The sequence below is a fragment of the Eschrichtius robustus genome, chromosome 7 (assembly GCF_028021215.1).
Source record: "Eschrichtius robustus isolate mEscRob2 chromosome 7, mEscRob2.pri, whole genome shotgun sequence".
Classification (NCBI taxonomy): domain Eukaryota; kingdom Metazoa; phylum Chordata; class Mammalia; order Artiodactyla; family Eschrichtiidae; genus Eschrichtius; species Eschrichtius robustus.
The window spans coordinates 125988348-126012401 of record NC_090830.1 but is presented as its reverse complement, the minus strand read 5'-3'; the positions used below and the strand labels follow the sequence as shown (position 1 = coordinate 126012401).

The 24054-nt window shown below is 41.7% G+C and overlaps 1 protein-coding gene across 1 annotated transcript in view; it reads left to right on the top strand.

Annotated features, from left to right (window-relative positions):
- The first annotated feature begins 9864 nt into the window (after positions 1-9864).
- PDZD8 (PDZ domain containing 8) overlaps positions 9865-24054 on the top strand; it is an 85863-nt gene continuing 71673 nt past the window's right edge. The window contains exon 1 of the mRNA XM_068548630.1: positions 9865-10989. Coding sequence (XP_068404731.1) covers positions 10124-10989 — 866 coding nt within the window. The 5' untranslated portion in view covers positions 9865-10123. The remainder of the gene's footprint in view (positions 10990-24054) is intronic.

Here is a 24054-nt window from a genome sequence, read left to right as displayed (position 1 = left end):
TGAGGCTTGGAGGGTTTAAGTGACGTGCTCAAGGTCATATACCCACTAAGTCCTGGATCTGGGATCTGACCCCAGGAGGCCCGAGTAACTTTGGGAAAGGGCACTTAGGGGAGATGACCTTGATGCACATCCTGTTGGGAGCTTGGACAGAAGGAAGGCGATGCGGGAGGGTCAGGGTGTTGGAGGAAAGGGCTGCGAGGACAAGTCCCCACCAACTCTGCAGTCAGACATGAGATGTGAGGTCACCTCCAGGGAACATCCCCAAGCACCAAAGGCTACCAGATGTCTGAATAGGTGGGGAGGAGTGCCAGTGTTGCCATTTCTTCCTGTTCTCCTGACTTTAACAATGCACAGGTAAGTAGAATGTCCCATTTATATGCTCAGTCATTTAACAGGCAAGTTCAGAAGACTGATTCCTTCTTCCTTCCTTTCTCTCTCTTTCTCTCTCTGTCTCTCTCTCTTTCTTCCAGGAGATACACACTGGGTTACTACTATGCACTAAGCACTATGCCAGCTACTGAACAAAAGACAGGGCCTCACCCTGATGCCTAGTGGGGAGACAGACAGCAAATTAACATGAAAAGACTGAAAATTACAACGATGATACAAAATGCCATGAAGGAGCGGTAGGTGCCCTAGGAAAGTGTACTAGGGGAATCAGGGAAGACTTCCCTGAGGAAATGACATTTGAGCAATGATCGAGGTGGTAGTAGGGGTTAGCCATACAAAGGTTCAGGAGAATTTTCCAGGCTGGGAGCCCTGTGAGCAAGGGACCCTGTGGATTGGAGCATGAAGATTCTGAGAGGAGGCAAGGGAGGATGGATTGTGAATAGAGGGCAAGGTTCCAGGCCTTCCAGACCAGGAAGTAGGCAAATTATGGCCCCCTGCCTATTTTCGTAAATACAGTTTTCTTGGAACATAGCCACACTCATTTATCTACTGCCTATGGCTGAGCTTGGCTGCAGTGGCAGAATTGACTAGCTACAACAGAGAACTGATGGCCCACAAAACCTAAAATATTTACTCTTTGCCATTTACAGACAAAGTTTGCAGACCCCTGATCCAAGGGGAGTTCCCAAATGAAAGCAATGCTAGACAGACCAAAAAAAAAAAAATCCAAACGACATAATAGGCCTGTAATATCTGCCAGGCCGGTACCCACAAGCTTTGTAGAGGAAGCCACCTCTGCTCTTGTGGCCAGAGCTGAGTGGACCAGAGATCAGTCCCAGAGCAGCCTGCAACACATATATCAGCTGCACACAAGGCAGGCTGATCAATACTGAGGTGACTCGGCACAAATGTGGGGTAGGGGGGTTTGGGGGCTCCACTGAAGGAAGCTAACCAATCAGACCTTCTCTTTTGGAACTATAAGTGCCAGGTCAGCAAAATAAGGAGGGCTGTTTGCACTCAGATCGACAAGGCCAACAACACTTAGAAATGTGTCCTGGTTTCTATGTAAATCACTCTACAGGGTGTAAACAGGAATCCATACAGCAAACCTCCCTGGCTGAAAGAAAGGCAGGCCTGACTTTTCCTCCTAAGGAAGCTGGCTGTCTCAGTCACTACAATCTGATGCCCTGGGAATATCTTCCCCTGTCTTTTCAAGGGAAAATGTTTCTGTCTTTGAATTTCAGACAACAAGAAACGAGCTACTCTCTGCAAGGAATACGGTCAAAAGAAAGATAACCGCATTGGAGGAGAATTTAAACACCAGTAGGTGGCCAGGGAGATGTAACCACAAGACTTTCTTGGGGAGGAAACTTAAGTAAAAGCTAAGTACCATAGAATTAGTAGCCCACAGGTAGTTGGGCAGGAGTCCTGAGTTCAAGTCCCTGCTGGGGCACCAGGGGCAGGTCACCTCTCCTCTCTTTCTTCTGGAAAATGAAGTTTCAAAATCATTCATTCCTCTACAAAGCTGTAGATTAATGGCTGGATCAAGAGGGCACTGTGGCTGAAGAGTGAATAAAGTGGAAAGTGGGAGATGATAGGTAACAGGGACCAGGTCATTTGGAACTTTGGACTTCACTGCTGAACTTCAGCTTTCACCTTGTATGTGACTGGGAACTGTATTAGTTCTTGTGGCTGTTATAGCAAATTGCCATAAACTTAATGGCTTAAAACAACACAAGTTTATTCTCTTACAGTTCTGGAGGTCAAAAGCCCAACTTCCAGCACATCTCACTGGACTGAAATTAAACTGTGGGCAGGGCTGTGTTTCTTTCTGGAGGCTCTTTGTCTTTTTCAGCTTCTGGAGGCTGCCCACATTTCGTGCTCCTAACCCCCTTCCAGCTTCAAAGCCAGCAATAGTGGACTGAGTCATTCTCACATCACATCACTCTGATTTTCTTCTGTTCTGCCTCCCTCTTCCACTTTTAAGGACTCTTGTGATCACATTGGACATAACTGGATAATATTCTGGATAATCCAGAATAATATCCCTCTCATAAGGTGAGCTGAGTAGCAACCTTAATTCTATCTTCAACATTAATTCCCCTTTGTCATCTAACACAACATACAGGTCCTAGGGATTAGGTCGTGGACATCTTTGCGGGGGTCACTATTCTGCCCACCACAGGAACCACCGGTGGTTTTGAGCAGATGAGTGGCACGATCAGACTTGTCCTTTAACGTAATCACTGTGGCATCTGTGTTTGAACAGACATCAGGGTGGCAAGGGAAGAAGCAGAGAGGCCAGTTAAGAGTCCACTCCAAAAATCCAGGTCCAACCTGGTGCTTGAACCAGGATGATGAATGTGGTAAAATTCCAAATATATTTTGAAGATAGAGCCAACAGGATTTGTCAACAGACCAGGTATAGATATGAGCAAAAGAAAGGTGTCAAGGACAACACAAGGCTTTTGGCCTTAGAAGCTGGAAGAACAGAGGCACCATTAACTGAAGCCTGCCCAAAGAACCAGTGGGGCTGAATATCAGCTCAGTTTTGCACACAGTAAGTCATTCTACACCCAAATGGAGATGTCCAGTAGGCTGTAGGATATATGGGTTTCCTAGAGGAGTTCAAGGGAGGGGTCCAGACTGATTAGATACATTTGGAAGCACAGCAGATGGATAGTATTTGAAGCCATGAGGTTGGATTAGATCACCTAAGGAGTGAATATAAATACAGAAGAGATGAGTGTGCCTGGGACCCCAACAGTTATACTGATTCCCAGCAGTAGATTTGGATCCACCAATAGATCTCAAGGACTTACAGTCTCCAAGCCTCTTGCTGCTGCAGCCTGTTATTCTCTCCCACAGTTACCTTCCCCTGCCTTGCAGGCGAGCACAGCCAACAGCAGTGCCTCTTCTGCCAGTCTACTGGGGCATTCTGGTATCAGTGCTCCCTCCTCCCTAGCCTCTTCTTTCAAACGAGTGGTCCCAAAGTTTCAGGAGACTAGGGTAGCTCTTTCTCACCAAAAGTGGAGAGGATATCATGTGAATATATTCATTCATTTAATAAATATCAGTTGAGCACTTGCTATGTTCCAAGATCCATGTTGAGGACTGGGAAACACTGTGGTTTATAAGACACATTGTACAAGTGATAACAAAAAGGTGTGATGAACTTTTAACAGGATTGCATTTGGCAGCTAGCAACAGAGACCTGAGAAGTACTAGCATGACAGCTTAAAGGACATATTTCTCAAATGTAGAAGAAGTCCAGAGGTGAGGATTGCAAGGTTGTATACAGCTTCAATATCATTAGTGTCCCAAGGTTCTTCTGTCTTTCTGTTTAACTACGTTCAGTGTGTGGCATCTATCCTCAAGGTTACCACATGATTGTAAGATGGCCATTACAGCTCCAGTCATCACATCTGTATGTAATGTGAATAGGCAACTAGCAGTCTCTGTCACAAGCATCAGGAAAAATAGGTTGTTATATGAGTACGTAGCAGGGGGTCAAGTTAAGGCTAGGACCAGGGACAGTCTCCTAGAAATAAATATTTAAACTTGAAGGGTAGCAGTTGCCTACAAAGGGAAGAGGGAAAGAGTTTCAGGTAGAAGAAGTAGCATGTGCAAAGGCCTAGAGATAAGAGAAAGGGCAAGGGACAAGGGGGAATCACAAGAACTTTAGGAATCCTGGAGCACAGCCACAAGTGGGGGCATATCGAGAAACGGAGTGGAAGATGTAGGCAAGGGCTAGATCGTGAAAGCCTGAGGGATCGTGCTCGGGAATCAGCACTTCATCCAGAAGTCTATGGAGAGCTGTTGAAAGATTTTAAGCAGAGAATAGCTTAATTTGGCTTGGCTGAGAATGGTGAATAAAGTAAGGAAAGGAAACTTGGAGGTGGGTAGACCAATTAGAAGGCAGTGGCAGGAATTTAGACAAAAGATGACAATGGCCCAGGCTGAAGCAACTTCAGAGGACAGAGAAAAGTGGAATGGTTTGGAGAAGAACTTAGGAGGAATATAAATACTGATTAAGGCCTCATCTATCTAGTAAGAATCTGATTATGGTTGCACTCTCTGTTCTCTGGGGTCCATGACCATGTGTAGGTGATAGGCCTACAGCTCGCTCTCCTGTGTTGCCTGTCTTTGTTTATGGAACCCCCATCTTCCTACTCACTCAATTATAAAACCTCAGTTGCCTTTGAGTTCTTCTCCATCCACTTAATTTCCAACCAATTCCATTGATTTTTCCTCTAAAATGTCTCATAAGTCCAACCTACTGCCTTAGTCTAATCCCTGATCAACTTTTGTCTGGATTCTGACAAAGCTTCTTCACAAATCTCACTCTCCCTCCATACAGACCCCACTTGCAATTTGCTACCAGTTATATCTTAAAGCAGATCTCACTCTACCATCTCTCCATCCATTCATCCTATGAGCATGCTTCCTAGTATGTGCTTTGCGGGCTGAGGGTACAGAGGCAAGAAAGCCATGGTCTTTTCTCTTGAGAAGCTCACAAGTGGACTCGTGATTCCGAGCAAGTAACAGGGAATCTCAGAACATGATAAGAAATGCTGTTTCCAAGGTGACCTCAAAGTGCGCTGAGGACAATGGAAAAGCTCCTAACCCAGACTTAGATGAGGTCAGGAGGGACAGGGGTGTGAACAGTCAGGGAAAACTTCCTGGTAGAGGTGACCCTTCTGTTCAGTCTTAAAAAACCCCAAGTAGGAGTTATTCAGACAATGGGCAGGGGTACCAATGGGTTAAGGTCAGAAGGAAAAGCATTCATTCACATCCACAGATATTTATGGAGTACCCACCATGTGCTAGGCAAGACTGACAAAAATAAGGGAAGTAAGATAGATAATTGTGTGTTTAGGAGTCTGCAAACAGTCCCATATGGTTGAAGAGCAGGGCCAGGATTAGGGTGAGGTGAGTGATGTACTCACCTTGGGCAGAAAATTTGAAGGGGCACCAAAAAAACCAATCAACAAGATAAGTAACATTTAATGCAGCATCTAAAAAATAAAAATAATATGTTATCTATGATAAACAAAACATCAAGATTTTAAATAAAGACAGGATCTCTGACAGTGCCATGCCAAGAAATACCAGAGCCTGAGACAAAAGGACAAATGTGGGTGGGCAAAAAAAGTTGCCTGCCATTTCTGTAAACAAAGAATGTTGCCCACCATCAAGTCATCAGGCACTGCAGCTAACCCCTGCAGTGTGCCCTGAGGAAAATTCAGGGTGGAGAAAAACAGGATACTGGCCCTAGACAGTTAAGATTCATATCTAAGGAATAACTTCAATGAACCCAGACTCTTGCATCTTCCCATACATAGAAAAGCACTAAAATCATTAACTCGAGATGTCTGTTTTTCATGACTAGCAGTAATCTTTTGATGTTTGACTACATGTTTTGTTTTGTTTTCAGCAAAAATTCCTATTCATCTGGGTTCTTCCCTTTCCTCTTTGGAGCAGTTCCTCAGAGCTATCTGAGAGGCTGTCTCCCAGGCTGTAGTCCTCAGTAAGATTCCCAAATAAAACATAACTTGCAACTTTTAGGTTGTGTGTCTTTCTTCAGTCAACATGTGAATCCCTGTATATACCTTTTAATATATTTTAATGGCCAGTTTATTCCAGAACATTAAAGTAGTTGAAAAAATATAGTAAATTTGAAAAGTAGATATATTAAACTTCACATTAAGTTTAAATATTTTGTTTGTACCCCAAACAGCATTTATTATAATTTTACTTTCTGGCTTTAATGAAAGCAAATTCATCAATAATATCTTCATACATCGACTGATGAATGGATAAGAAAGATGTGTTATACATATACAATGGAATATTACTCAGCCATAAAAAATAATGAAATAATGACATTTGCAACATAAACAGACCTAAACATTATCATACTAAGTGAAGTAAGTCAAAGACAAATATCATATGATAGCACTTATACATGGAATCTAAAAAAATGATGCAAATGAACTTATTTACAAAACAGAAATAGACTCACAGGCATAGAAAACAAACATGGTTACCTAAGGGGATAGTGGAGGTGGGGGGGAGAGATAAATTAGAAGTTTGGAATTAACATATACACACTACTATATATAAAATAGATAAACAACAAGGACCTAAAAAAATAAAGACAGGAAAAAAATCTTCAAAATCTACTTCTGGAGTAGTGAGAGAAGAAGCTGAAGTGTAAGCAAAGGCAAGCTCACAAAGGATGCTAATGAGTTTGGACTGTATCCTAAAGGAATATTGACCTAAAATGAGAGGCCTTGGGGTTAGACAGAGTTTATTCAAATCTCCACTCCTCCACTTATTAACTTAGTGACTTTTGGCAGGTTATTTATCTGCATTAAGTGTCTGTTTCCTCATCCATAAACTGGAGATGATAGTACCTACCACAAAGACAATTGTGGGAGTGTAAATGCTTCTAAAGTGCTTAGCACAATGCTTCCCATTTACTATGCTCTTGATGTATGATAGCCATTATTATGAATATGGCTGTGGGGAGCCACTGAAGAACTTTTAGCTACAAGGTGACAAGATCAGTTTTGTACTGGAGAAAGATCATTGTAGCAACAGTGTGGAGAATGATTATAGGAGGCAAGACAGGCAGAGTGACTAGGTAGGAGATAACGAAGAACTAAAGTCATTGCAAGAGAAAAGAAGAGGGCCTGAAATAAGGGCCTGGTGATAGGGCTAGAGAAGTGAGGACACGCTTGAGATATACTAAGGAGATAGAATTAAAAGAATGAGGGGGAGTAAGGAGGGCAAGCAAAGTTTGGACAGGTGGGTGAATGGTAGGGAACATAGAGGAGGGGGCAACTTGGGAAGGATAGTTATTGGATGAAACAATTAAGATTAGGCTTGACCAAATATAACAGAAAATCCATGGCTGCTATGGTAGCTCCAAGAAGTCATCAGGGATCTAGGCGTATCTGCCTACTTTGCCATCTTTAGCATATGGCTTCCATTGTCAAAGTTACTTCAAGATCCAAAGTAGCTGCTGGAGCTCCAGAAATCATGACTGCATTCCAGACAGCTGGAAGGAGGAACAAAGAGAGGAAAGCAAAACGGTGTAGCTTCCAGCTGAGTCAGTCCCCTTTAAGAGACTTCCAGAAAGTCCTACACAACTTCTTACATATCAGAAACCAGTAACATTGACACATCTAGATGTAAGGGAGATTGGGGAATAAGTGTCTTTTATCTCAATGCATTGACATTCATGATAAAATGGGAGTTCTGTTACTAATGAGGTAGGAGGAGGGGAGAAAAGGGAGAAGGCTGCAAGATGGAGTGTGAGACTGAGAACTCACTCCCAGGAAAATCACCAACTTTTCTTATGGGGGAAGGAGGTAGTTGAAGAATATTTTAAGATGCAGAATGGATTAATACACAATTTGAGGATATTGTATCTCAGTAATGTGAAAATTACTCAGATAATCTTCCACCCCACCTCCAGCTTCTGTGACATTTATTACAATGGTGCAGTAGTATTATAAATAAGGTTTTTGGTGGATATTAAGGGTCTACATTTCCCATTTGGGTTGAAACAGTGTAGAATTGAGACAGCAGCCCAGAGATGATCACAAGAAAAGAAGCTGCCTGGAGCTCCCAGATATCCCGGCAGGGCTCTGGACTTCGATAGGATGTGGAATATGGTTTTGAGCCTGGCTCTCTCAGCAGGCTAACATTTTTTTTTTTTTAAGATTTTTTTTTTTAAATAAATTTATTTATTTATTTATTTTTGGCTGTGTGGGGTCTCTGTTTCTGTGCGAGGACTTTCTCCAGCTGCAGCGAGCGGGGGCCACCCTTCATCGCAGTGCGCGGGCCTCCCACTGTCGCAGCCTCTCCCGTTGCGGAGCACAGGCTCCAGACGCGCAGGCTCCAGACGCTCAGGCTCAGTAGTTGTGGCTCACGGGCCTAGTTGCTCCGCGGCATGTGGGATCCTCCCAGACCAGGGCTCGAATCTGTGTCCCCTGCACTGGCAGGCAGACCCCCAACCACTGCGCCACCAGGGAAGCCCCAGGCTAACATTTTTGTAGCAAAGGAGCCATTCTGGTCTCACACCTGGGGATGAGTAAGTAAGATGAGAACGGCTTGGTTCCAAAGTTCTGTACCTGCTCCAGTTGGGTCAGAATTCTGTTTTTTGTTCTAGAATCACCCAGACTCAGGACAGTCACTGGCTTGGGGATCTTCCAGGGCTAAAGAGGAGCCCTGCCCTGGCCCCTTAAGGCCAGCCAGAACCAACCTGACTTTTAGGTATGGAATATCTGACCCTTGTGGGACTAGGGGTGGATCTTTGTGTTGTCTATGTGGTTGGAGCACATAAGCATTTATGAAGTAACCAGATGGCAGGAGGATAACATTGTTGCTGGGCAACCTGGCTTCATTAACTCTATGGCTTTGGTCAACGTGCAACCTTGTGCAAAATTCCCTGAAGTCTTTCCTCACCGGCCCCCCTTCCTAACTCCCCCTTTCTGTGCACCATGGAACCAATAAGCCCCCTTCCAACTCTAGCAATCTTGGTATCCTAGTACTGAGTAGTGACCAAGGACTTAGGGTTTAGTTTTAGACAAAACCGGGCACCATTGTGTGACCCTAGGCAACTTCCTTTGCCTCTCTGCGCCAGTGTTTGCATCTGTAAAATGGGTGGTGGCTAACTATAACTGTCTCTTAAATGAACTAAATGTGGTAATACATTCAGGGGCTTAACGCACTGCGATAGCTTGACAGTAACTATTCATCTTCCAATCATCTGGCAAGTTCATCCCACTCAAGTTCATCATTCCTCAAACCGGCTCTTTTTTTTATGTCCTTCTCGATTAAATCTCGAATATCCGCCTAGGTAGTAAAGTTAGTCCGCATCTGACTCCTTTTTTCTCTGTCCCTCCTTCCCAGGGCCCACCCTCCGCGGACGCAGAGCGTCTGCTGGTCAGATTGATGGTCGGCGACGGCGGTCTCAGAGGCAGTGCAATCTTGTCCTCGGCTTGGGAAGTCTCCGAACGGCCAGCTCAGATCCTTTGCGGCGCTGCCCGGCAGGGAAAGCCGCCAGCCCATTCTCAGGGACGGGAGTGGAAGAATCACACTGCAGCAGGGGTAACAGGGGCCGCGGCCAATGAGGGGGGATGGGCGCATTAGAAGATAACGGGATGAGCGGGGTCAAGAACGCGCCGCCACGACATCTCCGCCCGGCCTCCTTATCCTCCAACCGGTGGCCCCAGTTATCCTCCCAGATCCGCGCAGCGGCTTCAGAAGTGACAGCCACGTGTATCGCGGGGGACTGGAATGTTGGCGTGGGGGCGGGGTTGGAAGGGAGCCCGAGAGGTGAAGGACCCGCGTACGCGTGCCCGAGCGCCGGCTGCCAGGCGACGCCGCCGGGAGCGAGTACGCTCCTGACGCCACGCGCCGTTCGTCCAATAAGCGGCGGCCGGAGGAAGGCGCCGTTCCGCTCCCTCCCGCCCCCGCTGCCGCCACCACAGCAGCCGCCTCCGGGAGCTTCTGAGGAGGCGCGGGCCGCCGCAGGCTGGGGCGCTGCAGTGCGCCGTCCGGAGCCCCCTGGACGAGGCCCAGGGAGCCGCTCGCCCAGACCCCGCCGCCCGATGTCCTCAAGATGGAGGCAGGGGGGAGGGCGGCGTGAAGAAAGCGGCGCTGTGGGCGCGGGTGCAAGGGCGCGGGCGCTCCGGGCGGAGGCGGTGGCGGTGGCGGGATGGGGCTGCTGCTCATGATCTTGGCGTCGGTCGTGCTGGGCTCCTTCCTCACGCTGCTCACCCAGTTCCTGCTGCTTTACCGCAAACAGCCCGAGCCGCCGCCGGACGAGGCCGCCCGCGCGGCCGACGGCTTCCGCTACATCAAGCCGGTGCCGGACCTGGCCCTGAGAGAGTACCTTTATGGCGGCGGCGGGGCTGAGGAGCCCTCCGGCGGGCCACCCGAGGGCGGCACGACTCCGGCCCCCGAGACCCCCGCCCCGCCGACGCGGGAGACCTGCTACTTCCTCAACGCCACCATCCTGTTCCTGTTCCGGGAGCTGCGGGACACCGCGCTGGCCCGCCGCTGGGTCACCAAGAAGATCAAGGTGGAGTTCGAGGAGCTGCTGCAGACCAAGACGGCCGGGCGCCTGCTGGAGGGGCTGAGCCTGCGGGACGTGTTCCTGGGCGAGACCGTGCCCTTCATCAAGACCATCCGGCTCCTCCGGCCCGTGGTGCCCTCGGCCACCGGGGAGCCCGACGTTCCTGAGGGGGAGGCGCTGCCCGCCACCTCCCCCGAGGAGCTGGCCTTCGAGGCGGAGGTGGAGTACAGCGGGGGCTTCCACCTGGCCATCGACGTGGACTTGGTCTTCGGCAAGTCCGCCTACCTGTTCGTCAAGCTGTCCCGGGTGGTGGGGAGGCTGCGCTTCGTCCTCACCCGCGTGCCCTTCACCCACTGGTTCTTCTCCTTCGTGGAGGACCCGCTGATCGACTTCGAGGTGCGCTCCCAGTTCGAAGGGCGGCCCATGCCCCAGCTCACCTCCATCATCGTCAACCAGCTCAAGAAAGTCATCAAGCGCAAGCACACCCTCCCGAGTTACAAGATCAGGTGAGAGGGGCGTGGGGGGAAAGGTCGCCCGGGCGCGGGGGCCTGGCTGCTGGGACCCCGGGCCTGGAGGCACGCTGCCGCCTGCGTGGGTGGGAAGGGCAGCGACTGAATCCCAGTCCCCGCTTTCCAGGGCTCTTCCCAGCCCTGGACAGGGCCCTAGATAAAGGCAGGTAGTGCCTACGTTCTTCGCTTCCGAAGGGCCTTCATGGGAGCTAGAAACCTCTTCGTGTGTTCTTGGGCATCCAAGGCGCTGTCAGCATGGGTCGAAGCAGCGTACTGAAGATGGAAGGGAAGTCCACCCTCCTCCTCGGGACGGCTCTGGGACTGTTGAGAAACTACTCCTGTCCGTGGTTGCTGCATTGAGGGCAGCTTTGCAGCATCACCTTGGCCACGTTGAGAAATTGTTCCTGGACACAAAGTACAGGCGTGGAGAGTGTGCTGGTAGCCCAGGGCTGTTGTATTTTGCAACTGCAGGCCCGTTTTGCTGTGCTGCCTCGGCAACTTTCAGGGTAGAGGGAGTGTCTGTTGGAAAGGAATACTCTTCCACTGCAAATTGGAAACGAGTTGGGAGCCTATGCGCGTTGCAGTTCTCTGTACATTTTGTGTTAATGGCATCTGCCCTTTGGGGGTAGGTTCTGTAGCACGGACCCAGACTGCCCCTCACGTTTCACCTCTTCTGGCTCTGAGTTCCTCCCACAGTACCCGAAGTGGCCCTGCAGATAGTATTTTAAAGTGATTTTAACTGTTTTAAAGTCTCCCTATATCTGGCGGTTTGATTTTCTGTAGTATACTATTTTGATTAATGTACAAGGGTTTTGGTTTTTTTTTTTTAAATATCGTAGAAGTGGAATGGGAAAGGAAGTTTTGTAGGGCTAGAGGCTTCATCCACTTTGGTCTGGGAAGGCTTGTCGGTGTTGAAAGGGTCATGTATGGCTATTTCTTCCAAAACAGATGAATTTTTAATTTTACTTTCTGTCCTCCTTTAATTTTGTGTTCATTAAAATGTTTGACCCTTTTAGATTTTGTTCTTTACTATAAAATTATGTCAATCTGGTATTTGCCTTACCTAGTTTCCTTTAGTGGAAGTTACATATTTCTAGATCACTGATTTTCTACCACAGTTTCAAGCATCAGTGACCCAAATAATTCAGGAATATTTTATGTTTGGGTTTGGGATGGAGTATTGACTTGTGTTATGTGGCAGGTTTACCTTAGTAATTGTGTTTTGTTTACACTAATAGCACAGAGTGACAGTTTAAAACCGTCAGGTGGCAGGAGAAATTTATAATGGAAATATTTCCATAGATTTGCAGAGGATGGTGAACTGGTCATCCACTGTTTGATTTCCTGTTCTGTGAAGTAGAACATAACTTTATGAAACCTACTCTTTCAGCTCTGGAATATAAGTGACTAAATTATAAATGAGTTCTAGTGTTTAAGCAGTGAGGTGTATATAGCAGTGTGTGGCTAAGAAAGTCATGAGAGAAAGTTGTTACAGATTTTGATAATTCTATCACAATTTCAATTCTCATGTTTTCTGGGTAACTTTCAGGTGATAAAACTTGACTAAGTTATTATTTGGGGGTTATTTGCAGGATAGCCAGTGATAGTGAGGGTACATGTCATTTTGAGGTGTTTTTTTTTTTAATGTAGACTTGGAATTCAGTTAAATCTGAAGGAAATTATGATTAGGAGTTATGGAGCCATTAATAGGTTTATTGCTTTGAAGGAACTTTATCATCTGTATCATTGAATAGCATCATCATTTAAAATGTAGCAAAATTGCTTTTATTTACTGTATCCAAAGGGATTTTTAAAAACATAGCATGCGTGTGTTTGGTTATGTATATTTCAACTTTTAAACCTTAAACATTAAATGATCACCTCCAGAAGTATACACACTTGTGCTCTTTATATTCGAAGGCATTTCAATGGTCAATCAGTAAATACTGTACAGAACGTATCACTCAATCTGTAAATATTTATTGTACACCTGCTATGTGCTTATCATTGTTCTAGGTGCTGGGGTTTCAATACTGAACAGTCTCAATCCTTACGGAGGTTGGAGTTTAGTGAGAATTGAATTAGCTATACTTAATAAGATTTAAACTAGAATGTGATTGATGGGGTTGAAGTAACTAGGAAGCTGATTTTAGTTTAGTAAAAGGAAATGATAGAAGTGTGAGGATGAAAAGGGCTGCTTCAGGAAGTGTTGAGTTCTCTCATCTGTGTGTAGCTGTTCTGCCAGGAATCTTTTCAAGTACTGATGTTGTGGTACAGATTCAAGTTTCAGCTAAGAGAATGAATTAAAATACATTTAAGATGTATCACAGTTCTCATCATGAGAGTTAAAGTACCTATGGTTTATCCTTTTTTATAGATGAGGGGATAGTGCCCAGAGTAGTTAAATAACTTGCTTAAAATCACACAGCTGTCAAGTTCTGATAAAGCCAAGCTGCCCTTTTTCCTTAAACTCTGCTGTGTTGTTCTTAAGGATTTTTTTTTAAGTATGTCATCAAAATAATATATGTGGGGGTGGCCTTCCAAATTAACTGAGAACTCTGAGTATGACTATAAAGCTTTTTTTTTCCTTAAAAAAAAATTTTGGAAATTTTGAGAAAGGATCCTTTTGAGGTTAAATCATAAGGTTAAATCTTTGGGTGCTGCCCCACTTAGCATTTCTTTTTTAATCCAGCAGATTTTATTTCTAAATAGAAGGTCTTGCTAGTTTATCCTTTTTAGCTATCTAATCTACTTAGTAGAGCTAAAGCAGTAAAGAAAATTGTATTGAGACTTAGGATCTTTTGGCACTTGAAATTATTATAAAACAGAAATACCTTGCCAATTAACATTGTTGTCACTTCTTCCCCCTCTTCATTTGTTTTTTATTTTCATGTTGCTAAAGTAAAAGTGGCCCATCAGGACTACCTGTTCCTGATGTCTCATAAAGAGATGAGAAGGGAGCTCAAGTGATTGGTTGCTTTCTGGGGACCCAGCTGATAGACATTTTACCCAACTAACACAGTTTGTAAAGCATTATAGTATTTTTTAATAAGTATACATTTTCTACATATTATAATTCTAATTTTATTAATTTTACTAATATTCTGATTTCACCACCTCAGTGTTCATTGTTTTTATTTTTTTCTTAAAATGTATACTTTAAAATAGTAAAAGCCATAGTGTTTTTAAAATTATTATTAGTCAAAGATTAGTCTTCAAGAGAGAAGGATTACCACCAGTGTTCTTGACTACACGGAGAATCCATCTTCAACATGAAATCTGAGTAATAGTCCTGAGGAGTTTAGGGTTTGGGAGTCAGATGTTTGAGATTCTTACTGATGCTTCTGTTCCTTGGGTATTATTGCTGTGTAGTTAGCAGTCGTTGCATACTGAAAGGCCACATTCAGTTTTTAGGTACTTTGAATTTGGCCTGCACTGTGGTTTTCTTATTTCTTAATTGCCAGCATTTAAAAATGGAAAATTTTGCATGATTTGGATTTCTGGCTTTTCTTAGGAAAATTTGGAAGATCTGGTAGCACTAGGCCTGCATTTGTCCTAGGAATAATAAGATGGAGAGATGGAGTCTAGTAGCAGCTGCAGGAACCTCTTACGTGTAGCTTGTAGTTCCCACCCACTTGCTACATTTACTGATGGTACTTGTCTGGCCTGGCAATGTAAACTTGAGATGCTTACTAAGTGAGGAGCGTTACTGTTGCTCTTCATCGAAATGGGAAGAGTTAGTTAACAGCTGGATAGTAGAGGGTGATAATTTCTATCCCTCTTTAAACATTATATCTTTGAAGAGACTTTCACTGAGCAACTTTATTTTATAAAAGACATTGTCATTATAATGTTGAATGTTAAAAAAATCATTCTGTTAGAAATCTTTTAAAAATCCCTTGAAACATTTTTCGTTTCTCTGCAGTACAGTGATAGTAAGTAGACAGTGGCTGCTTTTACCTTGAGTTTGGTGGACTTTTGCTTTAGTGCAAGGTTTGGGTCATTAATTAACTATATATGTGTTTACTTCTCTGACTTACAAATAAGGGGGCATCTACGTATTGACACTATTTGAATTTAATGAATGAGTATGGAACAAATATTTGGGGGAAACTTCACTTTTCAGGTTCATGGAATGTCTTCTGAACATGACTGTTTTGTCATAACTGTTTTGTTCTTTTACTCTTGAAAATATTCCAGTATGTATTTGTAGAAAACTTTCACATATTCTTAGTGACTGGAGATTGAGGAGGCGAGGACAGAAGTGTATTTAGTTAGATAGGGTCTTTTAGCATCTTTATCTACATCTTCTCTAAATATACCATTAATTTCAGAGAACTAAATTAGGCTTGATCTGGAAAGCCTCATACTCTATAATGTGGCTTGTAATTGTGTTATTTCTTCCTTGGTCTTCTGAGATGAGGAAGAAAAACATTTATTCTTAATGTTAATTATAACATTTTAAATTTTACTGATTATTTGAGGTAAAGATAGTTTCGAGTAATCGATGTCTTCTTAAAAACTTTCAAAATAAATTCGCTGAAAGCTGACAAAATCATTTGTAAAGTTAAGTGTAATGTGCTGTGTTTATTCACTTACGCTTTCATACTTTTCTTTCTATATATAGACAGCTTCTAAAAGGTATCTTTGCTTAGGCTGGAAAATACTTTAAAATAGCTGCTAAAATTCCTTAGTGATTGTAGGAATCATAGTTTTACTTACTAATGTTAGTAGGAAATATAACTCACCTTTGATACTTTGGGAGAGTGGAGACAAGGACATTGGGGTATCACGCTAGCTGTTCTGGAGTAATGATGTAATGTATTTTCTAATTTTTTATCTGTTGTGCTTTTTCTGTACTCCTGCTCAGATGAGTATCTCTATATAAATGGAATTGTAAGATCATTACCTTAGATAGTTGTCATTTTAAAAATAGACACTTATTTTCAGTAATTATTTCCTGAAGACTACCATACCTCCTGTTGTGTGAGAGTACAGTGATAAAAAATGGTTAAAACAGAGTTCATGCTTTCAAGCTGGTTAGTTTTCCAGGGGAAAACAATGAACAATTAAAGCTCATTATAATGACATTTGGATACATTTAAGACCTTCAGTTTTGTGAGAAACAGAGGAGAGATCAGTGTCTCTGCTAGGCAAATACTTGATTACTTTGTGTTGTATAATATTTTGTGACCTTAGGTTCCTTGGTACACCTAAGTATGCTCCAGTTTAGTGTTGGTTTTAATAACTTCTTGCAAGTTGGGTTTTCTTAAGCTGTTTTGGATTATTATGATTTAGGCATTTAAAACACTTCAGATGGAAAATAATATATTGAAAATTAAATCTTTGCTCTAGAAATTTGATTTACGTATTGAAAGGAGAAGAGTAATTATGAGGAAACTGTTGGATTCTAATCAGTAGTGTACAGGTCTGTTGGCTTCTGGGAAAGCCCCACTTTGTTACTAGAAGTAGTAGCCAAAGCAGATCATTTATAAAGTAGATTGCATTGGAGGAGCATGCCTGACCAAAAACTTAATATTGACTTATAAATATTACTAATTTATCATATGAGATAGAGGCACAGGTAATAAAATCAGTTTGCTAACTATATGCCAGGCAATGTGTGTGCAGTTCCATACACTTGCTATCTCTCTTAATAGTTAAAGGAACTGTGTAGGAGAGGTCCGTATCTCATTTTTACAAAGATGTGGAAACTTGAGACTTTGAGGGGGTTAGTGACTTTCTCAAAGTCCTTTTAAAAAAAAGTCCTGGACTCCCAAAGCCATGCGGTGTTACTTCTGCAGAGATAAATCAATGGTTACTCTGAATAAACCAGGAGTTTGCAAACAAGCTGGTGTTAGACCCACAAATTAAGAATGGCTTTTACATTTTTTAACTTTACATTTAAAGTTGTTCAAAAAAAAAGAGAGAGAGAAGAAGAAGAAGAATGTGCAACAGACCATATGCACCCACGGATTCTAAAATATTTCCTGTCTGGCCCTTTATAAAAGAAGGGTTTGCTAATTCCTGCTCTAAACCCTTAAACAGAAAACCCTAAAAAACAAAAAACTATGGTTAAGTGCGTACAAAAAAAGAACGTGTACGCATATATGTTGAAAGGTACTTTTAAACCTTTTTTTGAGGGTCCTTTTTGGAAAGCTAATGAAAACTGTGGATACTCTCTGCAGAAAAATGCATAAACAATTTAATTTCATGGAATTTTTAGTCCCCTGGAAACCTGTCTGGGGTCCTTAACTTCCCGTTGCATAGTAAACACAGACAGAGGGATACAACTTTCCGTAAATATAACTAAAACTAACCTGCTGAAACAAATATTAAGCACTTAATATTTTTGCTGTCCTTCTTGTATGGCTTCAATGGCTCCGGCATTTCTTTTTTTTTTTTTAATTAATTAATTAATTTATTTATTTTTGGCTGCGTTGAGTCCTCCTTGCTGCGCACAGGCTTTCTCTAGTTGTGGAGAGTGGGGGCTACTCTTCGTTGCGGTGTGCAGGCTTTTCATTGCGGTGGCTTCTCTTGTTGCGGAGCACGGGCTCTAGAGCGCAGGCTCAGTAGTTGTGGCGCACGGGCTTAGTTGCTCCGCAGCATGTGGGATCTTCCCCAACCAGGGCTCAAACCTGTGTACCCTGCATTGGCAGGCGGATTCTTAACCACTACGCCACCAGGGAAGCCCCAGCTCAGGTATTTCTAAAAAAACCTCTCACTGTCCAAGAAAGTATAACCTGTCTCTTTTTTTTCTCTTAGTAAGATTCCCTATAACAGGCTGAGACTTTCTGAATCAGTTGTTCAATACGAACAAGTTAGTTAGTTTCTACCACTAAATATCTCCTTTAGAAGTTAAATACTGACCCAGCATTTCTTCCCTTCACATTCTCCGTTTCCTCAGAACAGTGTCAACAGGAAACAAGTGCCGTTAAATCCCTTTGTTCCTTTTTAGAGTCATAGGACCTACCAACACTTTGGGCATGGCATGAGAGCACTTCACACTTCGTTGGAAAGTCATAAAGCAACTACTGGGTCATTAGCAGAAGTTTTACAGAGTAGTTTCAAAATCTCTTTTGCCAAATTGCTAGGACTCCCATAAAACCACATACTTACTGTATTTGTACTAGGGAAAAATGAGGTGTAAGTGTTAAATATTTACCTTCAAATGAGTAGAACTGCAGGTGCTACGTAGAGACTGCAATACCATGGAATTATTTCATTCTTTTGGTTGAAGCTATAGAGAAGTACTTAAATTGTCTATTCCAGTAGATAGAGTTTTGAATTAATGTATACCTGAATTCAGTGCTCTACCGTGCAAAAAGGCCTTGGACAAAAGGCCTTATCTTCCCTTAGTCTCTTAGTTAAGTTTGAGTTGTACACCCAGCTCAATGCTCAAACACACAAATACAAGCCTCTTATATGCTGAGGAGGTGCCTGTCTCTCCCTCTGTCCCTCCCTCTCCATCTTCCCCTCCCCATCCCCCCCTCCCTCTCCATCTCCCCATCCTTTTCTCCTTAATAATAAAGTGGGGAGTATAATATAAATGTGACCCTGAAAATTAGTTTGTAGGTATAACATAGACATTTCTCCAGGCACTATGCATGGGTCTAAGTCATTTACTGATTTACTCCACTCTCGGCCATACCTTATTTTCTGTAACTCTTATTTTCTATAACTCTTCCTCTCACTTACTCTTTTCTGGCCTCCTGGGTGTTCTCACACTCCAAGCTTGCACCCATCACAAGGCCTTTGCTAGTCCTTCTCCAAGAATGTTTTTCCCACAGATAGCCAAAGAGCTCACCCTTTCACTTTTCAGTTCCTTGCTTCCATATCACTTTTTGACTATCCTATGTAAAAAAGTACACTAGCCTGTTAAACGCAGAATTTTTTTTTTTTGCACAAACTTTTTACTGACACATAGTGTGTGTGTGTGTATGTATATATACAGAAACTGCTCAAATCGTAAGTATACAGTTAATAAATTTTCACAAAATGAACTCAGCCTTGTAACTGAAGTCCTGGGATTTTGAAGTTAGTCTGTCTAAAGAATACCTGTTCATTGAATTTCATTAAATAGAATGTATAGAACATATTAACCTTTTTTTTAATGGTTGAAGGTTGTCGTTATAAACACAGACTGATGATATATAACCCAGTTCTGATTGTGAAAGCAGTATTGAAGAGGAATGCCTTCTCCCCTACACATACACAGGCACACACACGCACTCGAATGATGCTGATTGAGGTTTCCAACGGTTCACAGTGCTGACTTCAAGGTCTGTCAGGCACCCAACTGACACCATCTCTCCTCCTCTCATTCCCACACACAAACAAAGACAAAACACAAATGTGTTTGCAGCCTTCTCTGACACTCCAGAAGCCTTGGTTTTTAATTTCACATTCTTAGGAAAGGTCCAATATTGATAAACTGCAGATTATCATCCTTCCCTTGGACTGATATAGAATAACAATAAAACTTATTTTCACTGGTTTGGTGCATAATTACCAGTTTTCCTGAAACCAGCAGAATGCTTTAGAACATGTATTTCTTCCCTAATCAGCACATTGGGTCTTTATGCCCATAAATTCTTCATGTATTGCAGGGAGAATGGAGCTGATGATATGGTAGGTGGATTACTGGAATGCCCATGCTTTGATTTGCATAACTTTGATTTAAAAAAAAAAAAAAGCTACACAATTTCCCACTCCCCAGCATAATTCTTCGTGATATGTACTTACAACAAAAATGCTGATTAGCAAGCATAGTAAAGATGTTTTAGTTGAGTTTATTCTTTTGTATTAAGTACCTGTTATGTGTACTTGTTTCATTGGTGAGGTATGTGCCAGTTGAATAGGTATTTGTAACCTAAGTATGTTTAGAAATGGTGTTTCTGCTAGGATCAACTCCATATCCTCCTATATAATCTGCAATTATAAGTGACTATTGTTTTCTTTGCTGTAAAATCTTAAGTAGCAATAATGGGGGAGATATTATTTCTGTTTAGTAGCTGGCTATAAGAATCTCTGTTTTGAAAAATGATTGTGTTGTTTTCTTAGTACAGCTATTTCATGCAGACATCAGTATCTACTAAATAGTGCATCTGGTATGGTGTGCTCACTCGTTCTTTTCACACAATAGCTTTTCATGCATATTAGATTATACTCATACTTATTACTAAGGATGAATGTGGTTGCTGACTACACAGTCTCGCTACCTTAGTTATTTGGTCAAGCAAGTAAATAATTCAAAGCTTTTAGTTCTGTGAAACTTGCTGAGGCTGAAGTTAAGAGCCATTCTTCCATAGCTAATTTCATTGTATGATAATTATTTTTATAATACACTGAAAATTTTATTTTGTTCTCACCATTATTAAGTACAATATTATTTTTGGAAACTTTACGAAGATTATGTCTCATCTATTTTAATATTTGGAAAGGTTATTAGTTCTCAGTATTTAACTTTGGATTTTAATCAGAACTAGAATTGCAGACTCTTGACATGGGAAGAATTTAAGTAAATGTTTGTAGCAAAATATGATTCCTTTTGTTTACTGTTGCTGGAGTGGTAGATAGCACAGATTGAATTTAGTTCAGCTATTTTGAAATTAGTGAAGTGTAAGGAGAAAATTCATGACAATCTTAATCTGTAGTAAAGCCCGTGAATACAATTTATCTAAACTATAAGCCATTTGGGGGGTAAATTGCTTACTTAAAATATTTGAGTAAATTATTCAAACTATTTGAATTTTTTAGTATTATAGAGTTAGGATTTGGACTCATTCTGAGATTCATGCCGGTCAACAAGCATTTTAGACCAGAATCTGTGGTAATAATTGTTGGAGCCTCTGTGCTCTTAAGGTTTTTCTTGAAAGTAACTCAGACTCTTGCCCTGAAATAGTAGGAATTTATGATGAGGAACATCTGTTTACTGTGGATTTCTTGATTTAGTGTATAGTTGGGTAAGTCATGTAACTTGTAATTTTTGATACTGAATGAAACAAAAATCTAAAGTTTTTAAAGTTCTTAGAGAAAAGAATTATGTAAATGTTGAGGTGGCATTATTATTCACTTCTCTGTTATTTCTGCATAGGTCTCATGTAGGAATTTCTCCTAAATGTGCAGGTACAAATCATCTTTAATATATTTTCATTTAATAAGTTCTGACTTTAGTTAGGTGATTGGTTATGAACTAAGTGTAGCATAGATATGGATAATATTAAAAATCATTTATAGTTCAGAAAATGCTTTGTTACTTTTATTTGGTTAGAGAAAATTGAGGGGAAAGCTGGACATTTATAACCTTAAAGTATTAACTTTTGCCTCATTTCTCTTGTTCAGATCTTTTGCTGTTTCTTACTTCATATCTGGAATGGAGTTTTTGTCTGTTCAATACAGCTGACTGACTTAAGACAGACTTCTGTGTTATATACTTCATCTTTCTTATCTTTACATAGTAGGGAGGTGATAATTTTGGCATAAGATGTTTTCTTTTCCCCCATCCACTAGATTTCAGAAGAGATTCAGTTTACTCAGTAAATGTTTGATACCATCTTTGTCCAGGGCACAGTGCACTGCAAAGAGAATTAGTGCAATGAGGGAATAAATAAAACAGTCCTTCCTTCCTTCAAGATTTTTTTTTCATCTAGTGTGAGAAACAATGTACTTAAAGTAAAATAATGAGTTACAACTTGGAATTTAAGAAGATTTGCCATGACTAAGAGTTGTTACTAATGGTTTTCAAAGTATGGTTTGAGGACCCCTTTGGACCTTGAGAGCCTTACAGGGCAGTCTACCAAGTCAAAACTACTCTCATTATAATACAAACATGTTATTCACCTTTTTCACTCTCATTCTCTCATAATTGTACAATGGAGTTTTCCAGGAGTTTCCTGATATGCGATGACATCATCACCCTGAAGGCTAATGGAATGTGAGCTTTTGTAGTCCTATGTTTAAAAGTATTATTTCTAGTTTCTAATGTGGCAAATATGAATTCATATAACCCATATAAACAACAGCTTTTTGGAGTCCTTAATAATTTTTTAAAATGTATAGGGGCCCTGTGAACAGAATATTTGAGAACTGCTGGTCTAACCTGAAGTTTATTTATTTTTTGCCATATGTGAAGGAGATATCCCTATTGCCTCACTTTTCTGAGTCAGCTTTAATGAATATTAAATACATACATTATTTTTTGTTGCTTTATAGTGTTGCTTGTACATCTTGGTGTTGTAAGGAGCACAGGGCTGGGCGGATGTGTTGCAGTTTTGACTGTACCATTTACTATGTGATCACAGAAAGCTATTACTTGAACTTCCTCATCCTTAGTTTTTTCACATGTAAAATAAGACTTATAATGCTGTACATTGTTATGAGTTATGAGAATCAAGGATGTCTATGAAATTATTATGTAATTTGTAAATGTGCTAGAGTCGTATAAAGTGGTAATTTTTATATTCCCTTATTCCAAGGCTTGTATTGGAAAGCTGATAGAGAGGAATAGAAGGAATTGGGATTTGAGGACAATTCTCATTGTTCTGCCCTTTTTGTAGCTTTGTGAAAGCTGAGAGTTTCAATTTAATTGATCATAGGCTACGGTAAGAGACCTTCACGTTGTAGGTTGTGATGAACATAAAAAGATAGGTGATTTTTTAGACATGGTCAAGAGAATTACTTTGGTTCCCTGAGCCACTCATCTCATTTGATACTTTATCTCTCTCCTGCATAGGAGATCAGTTAACATTGACTCATCTTTGAGTCACCAGCTATTGAGTTCTGTTATGAGGGACTTACAGCCTCTATTATCACTCCTGTTCGACGTATATATAAAACCGCTTCAGAAAATTTTGAAGCATTTTAGATCTTGATCCGTCTGTGCAGAATTAGGAGTTTAGATAAAAGTGAACCTTTCATATTAGGTAGACGGTGTATGGATGAGCAGGTGGGAAAAGTTTCTTTGTAACAGTATTTGTTATCCTTGTTTGTTTTAGTTTCATTACCACTTAGGAGTACTTTTTTCTCCCTAGGAGTATAGAAATTAAAATCATTTTCCCAAGTATGAACTTTGTCAGCCTAGTGCACACCAAGGAATTCCATAAATAGAACAATTCTGCATGGGTTTCTCCTTAAGTCAGTTTCTTAATATATTCAGTTTAATATAAGCCTTAGTTAAAAAGTTTAATGACACGGAGGTATAAAGGTGATACCTAAGGTAGGAAAGCGCACTGGCTATTATTAACTTGTTTCCTTGCACTTGCAAGTTTATATCCTCACAAAGGACAACTAGTATAGTGACTGAAGTCATGGCCATGGGAAATCTGAAGTCCAAGGAAGACAAACAGCTATAACCTTGAACATCATACGTGGCGAATGCTGAGTCCTGATATGGTTCCTTGTGGAAGGGAAGAAGTTTGCTGTCTGACATGTCTCTAGGAGACCAGCCTTCAAATAAATAAATAGAAAGTTTGATAGGAAATATTTGCAGAGCACTTCACTGTGCCAGATGCTTTATGTGAACTTTCTCGTCTAATCCTTACAGTAACCCTAACATAGGTGCTAATTATTATCCTACTTTTACAGATGAAGAGACTGAGGCTCTCAAAGTTGAAATAGCTTGCCCAAGGTCTCAAAGCTAATAAGTGTTGGACCTAAAATTCAAAACCAAGCCCTAACTAAAACCTGTGTCCTTAACACTGCTTTAAACTACCATGTCACAAAGAAGCTGAGAAGTGAGGGATGCTAAGTGCTTTACATTATTTCATGTAATTCTTATAACAGCACTGTGAGGTTGGTGTAATTATTATCCTCCTTCTGCATATGAGGAAACTGAGGCTTAAAGGCAAGAGTTTGCTCAGGGTCATATTGCTACGAAGCAGCAGAATGGGATCCCAAGCCAAGCTGTCTGGCTACAGAGTCTGCTCTTACCACAGTTCTGTACTACCTGCCATATATGTTTCCTCTCCTCAGGCAACTCCCTATTTAGTTGGGAGGAGTGGGAGGTGTGGGAGAACTACAGAGAGACAGACATGTAAATGGGGTGGTTAGTGGCATAACAGA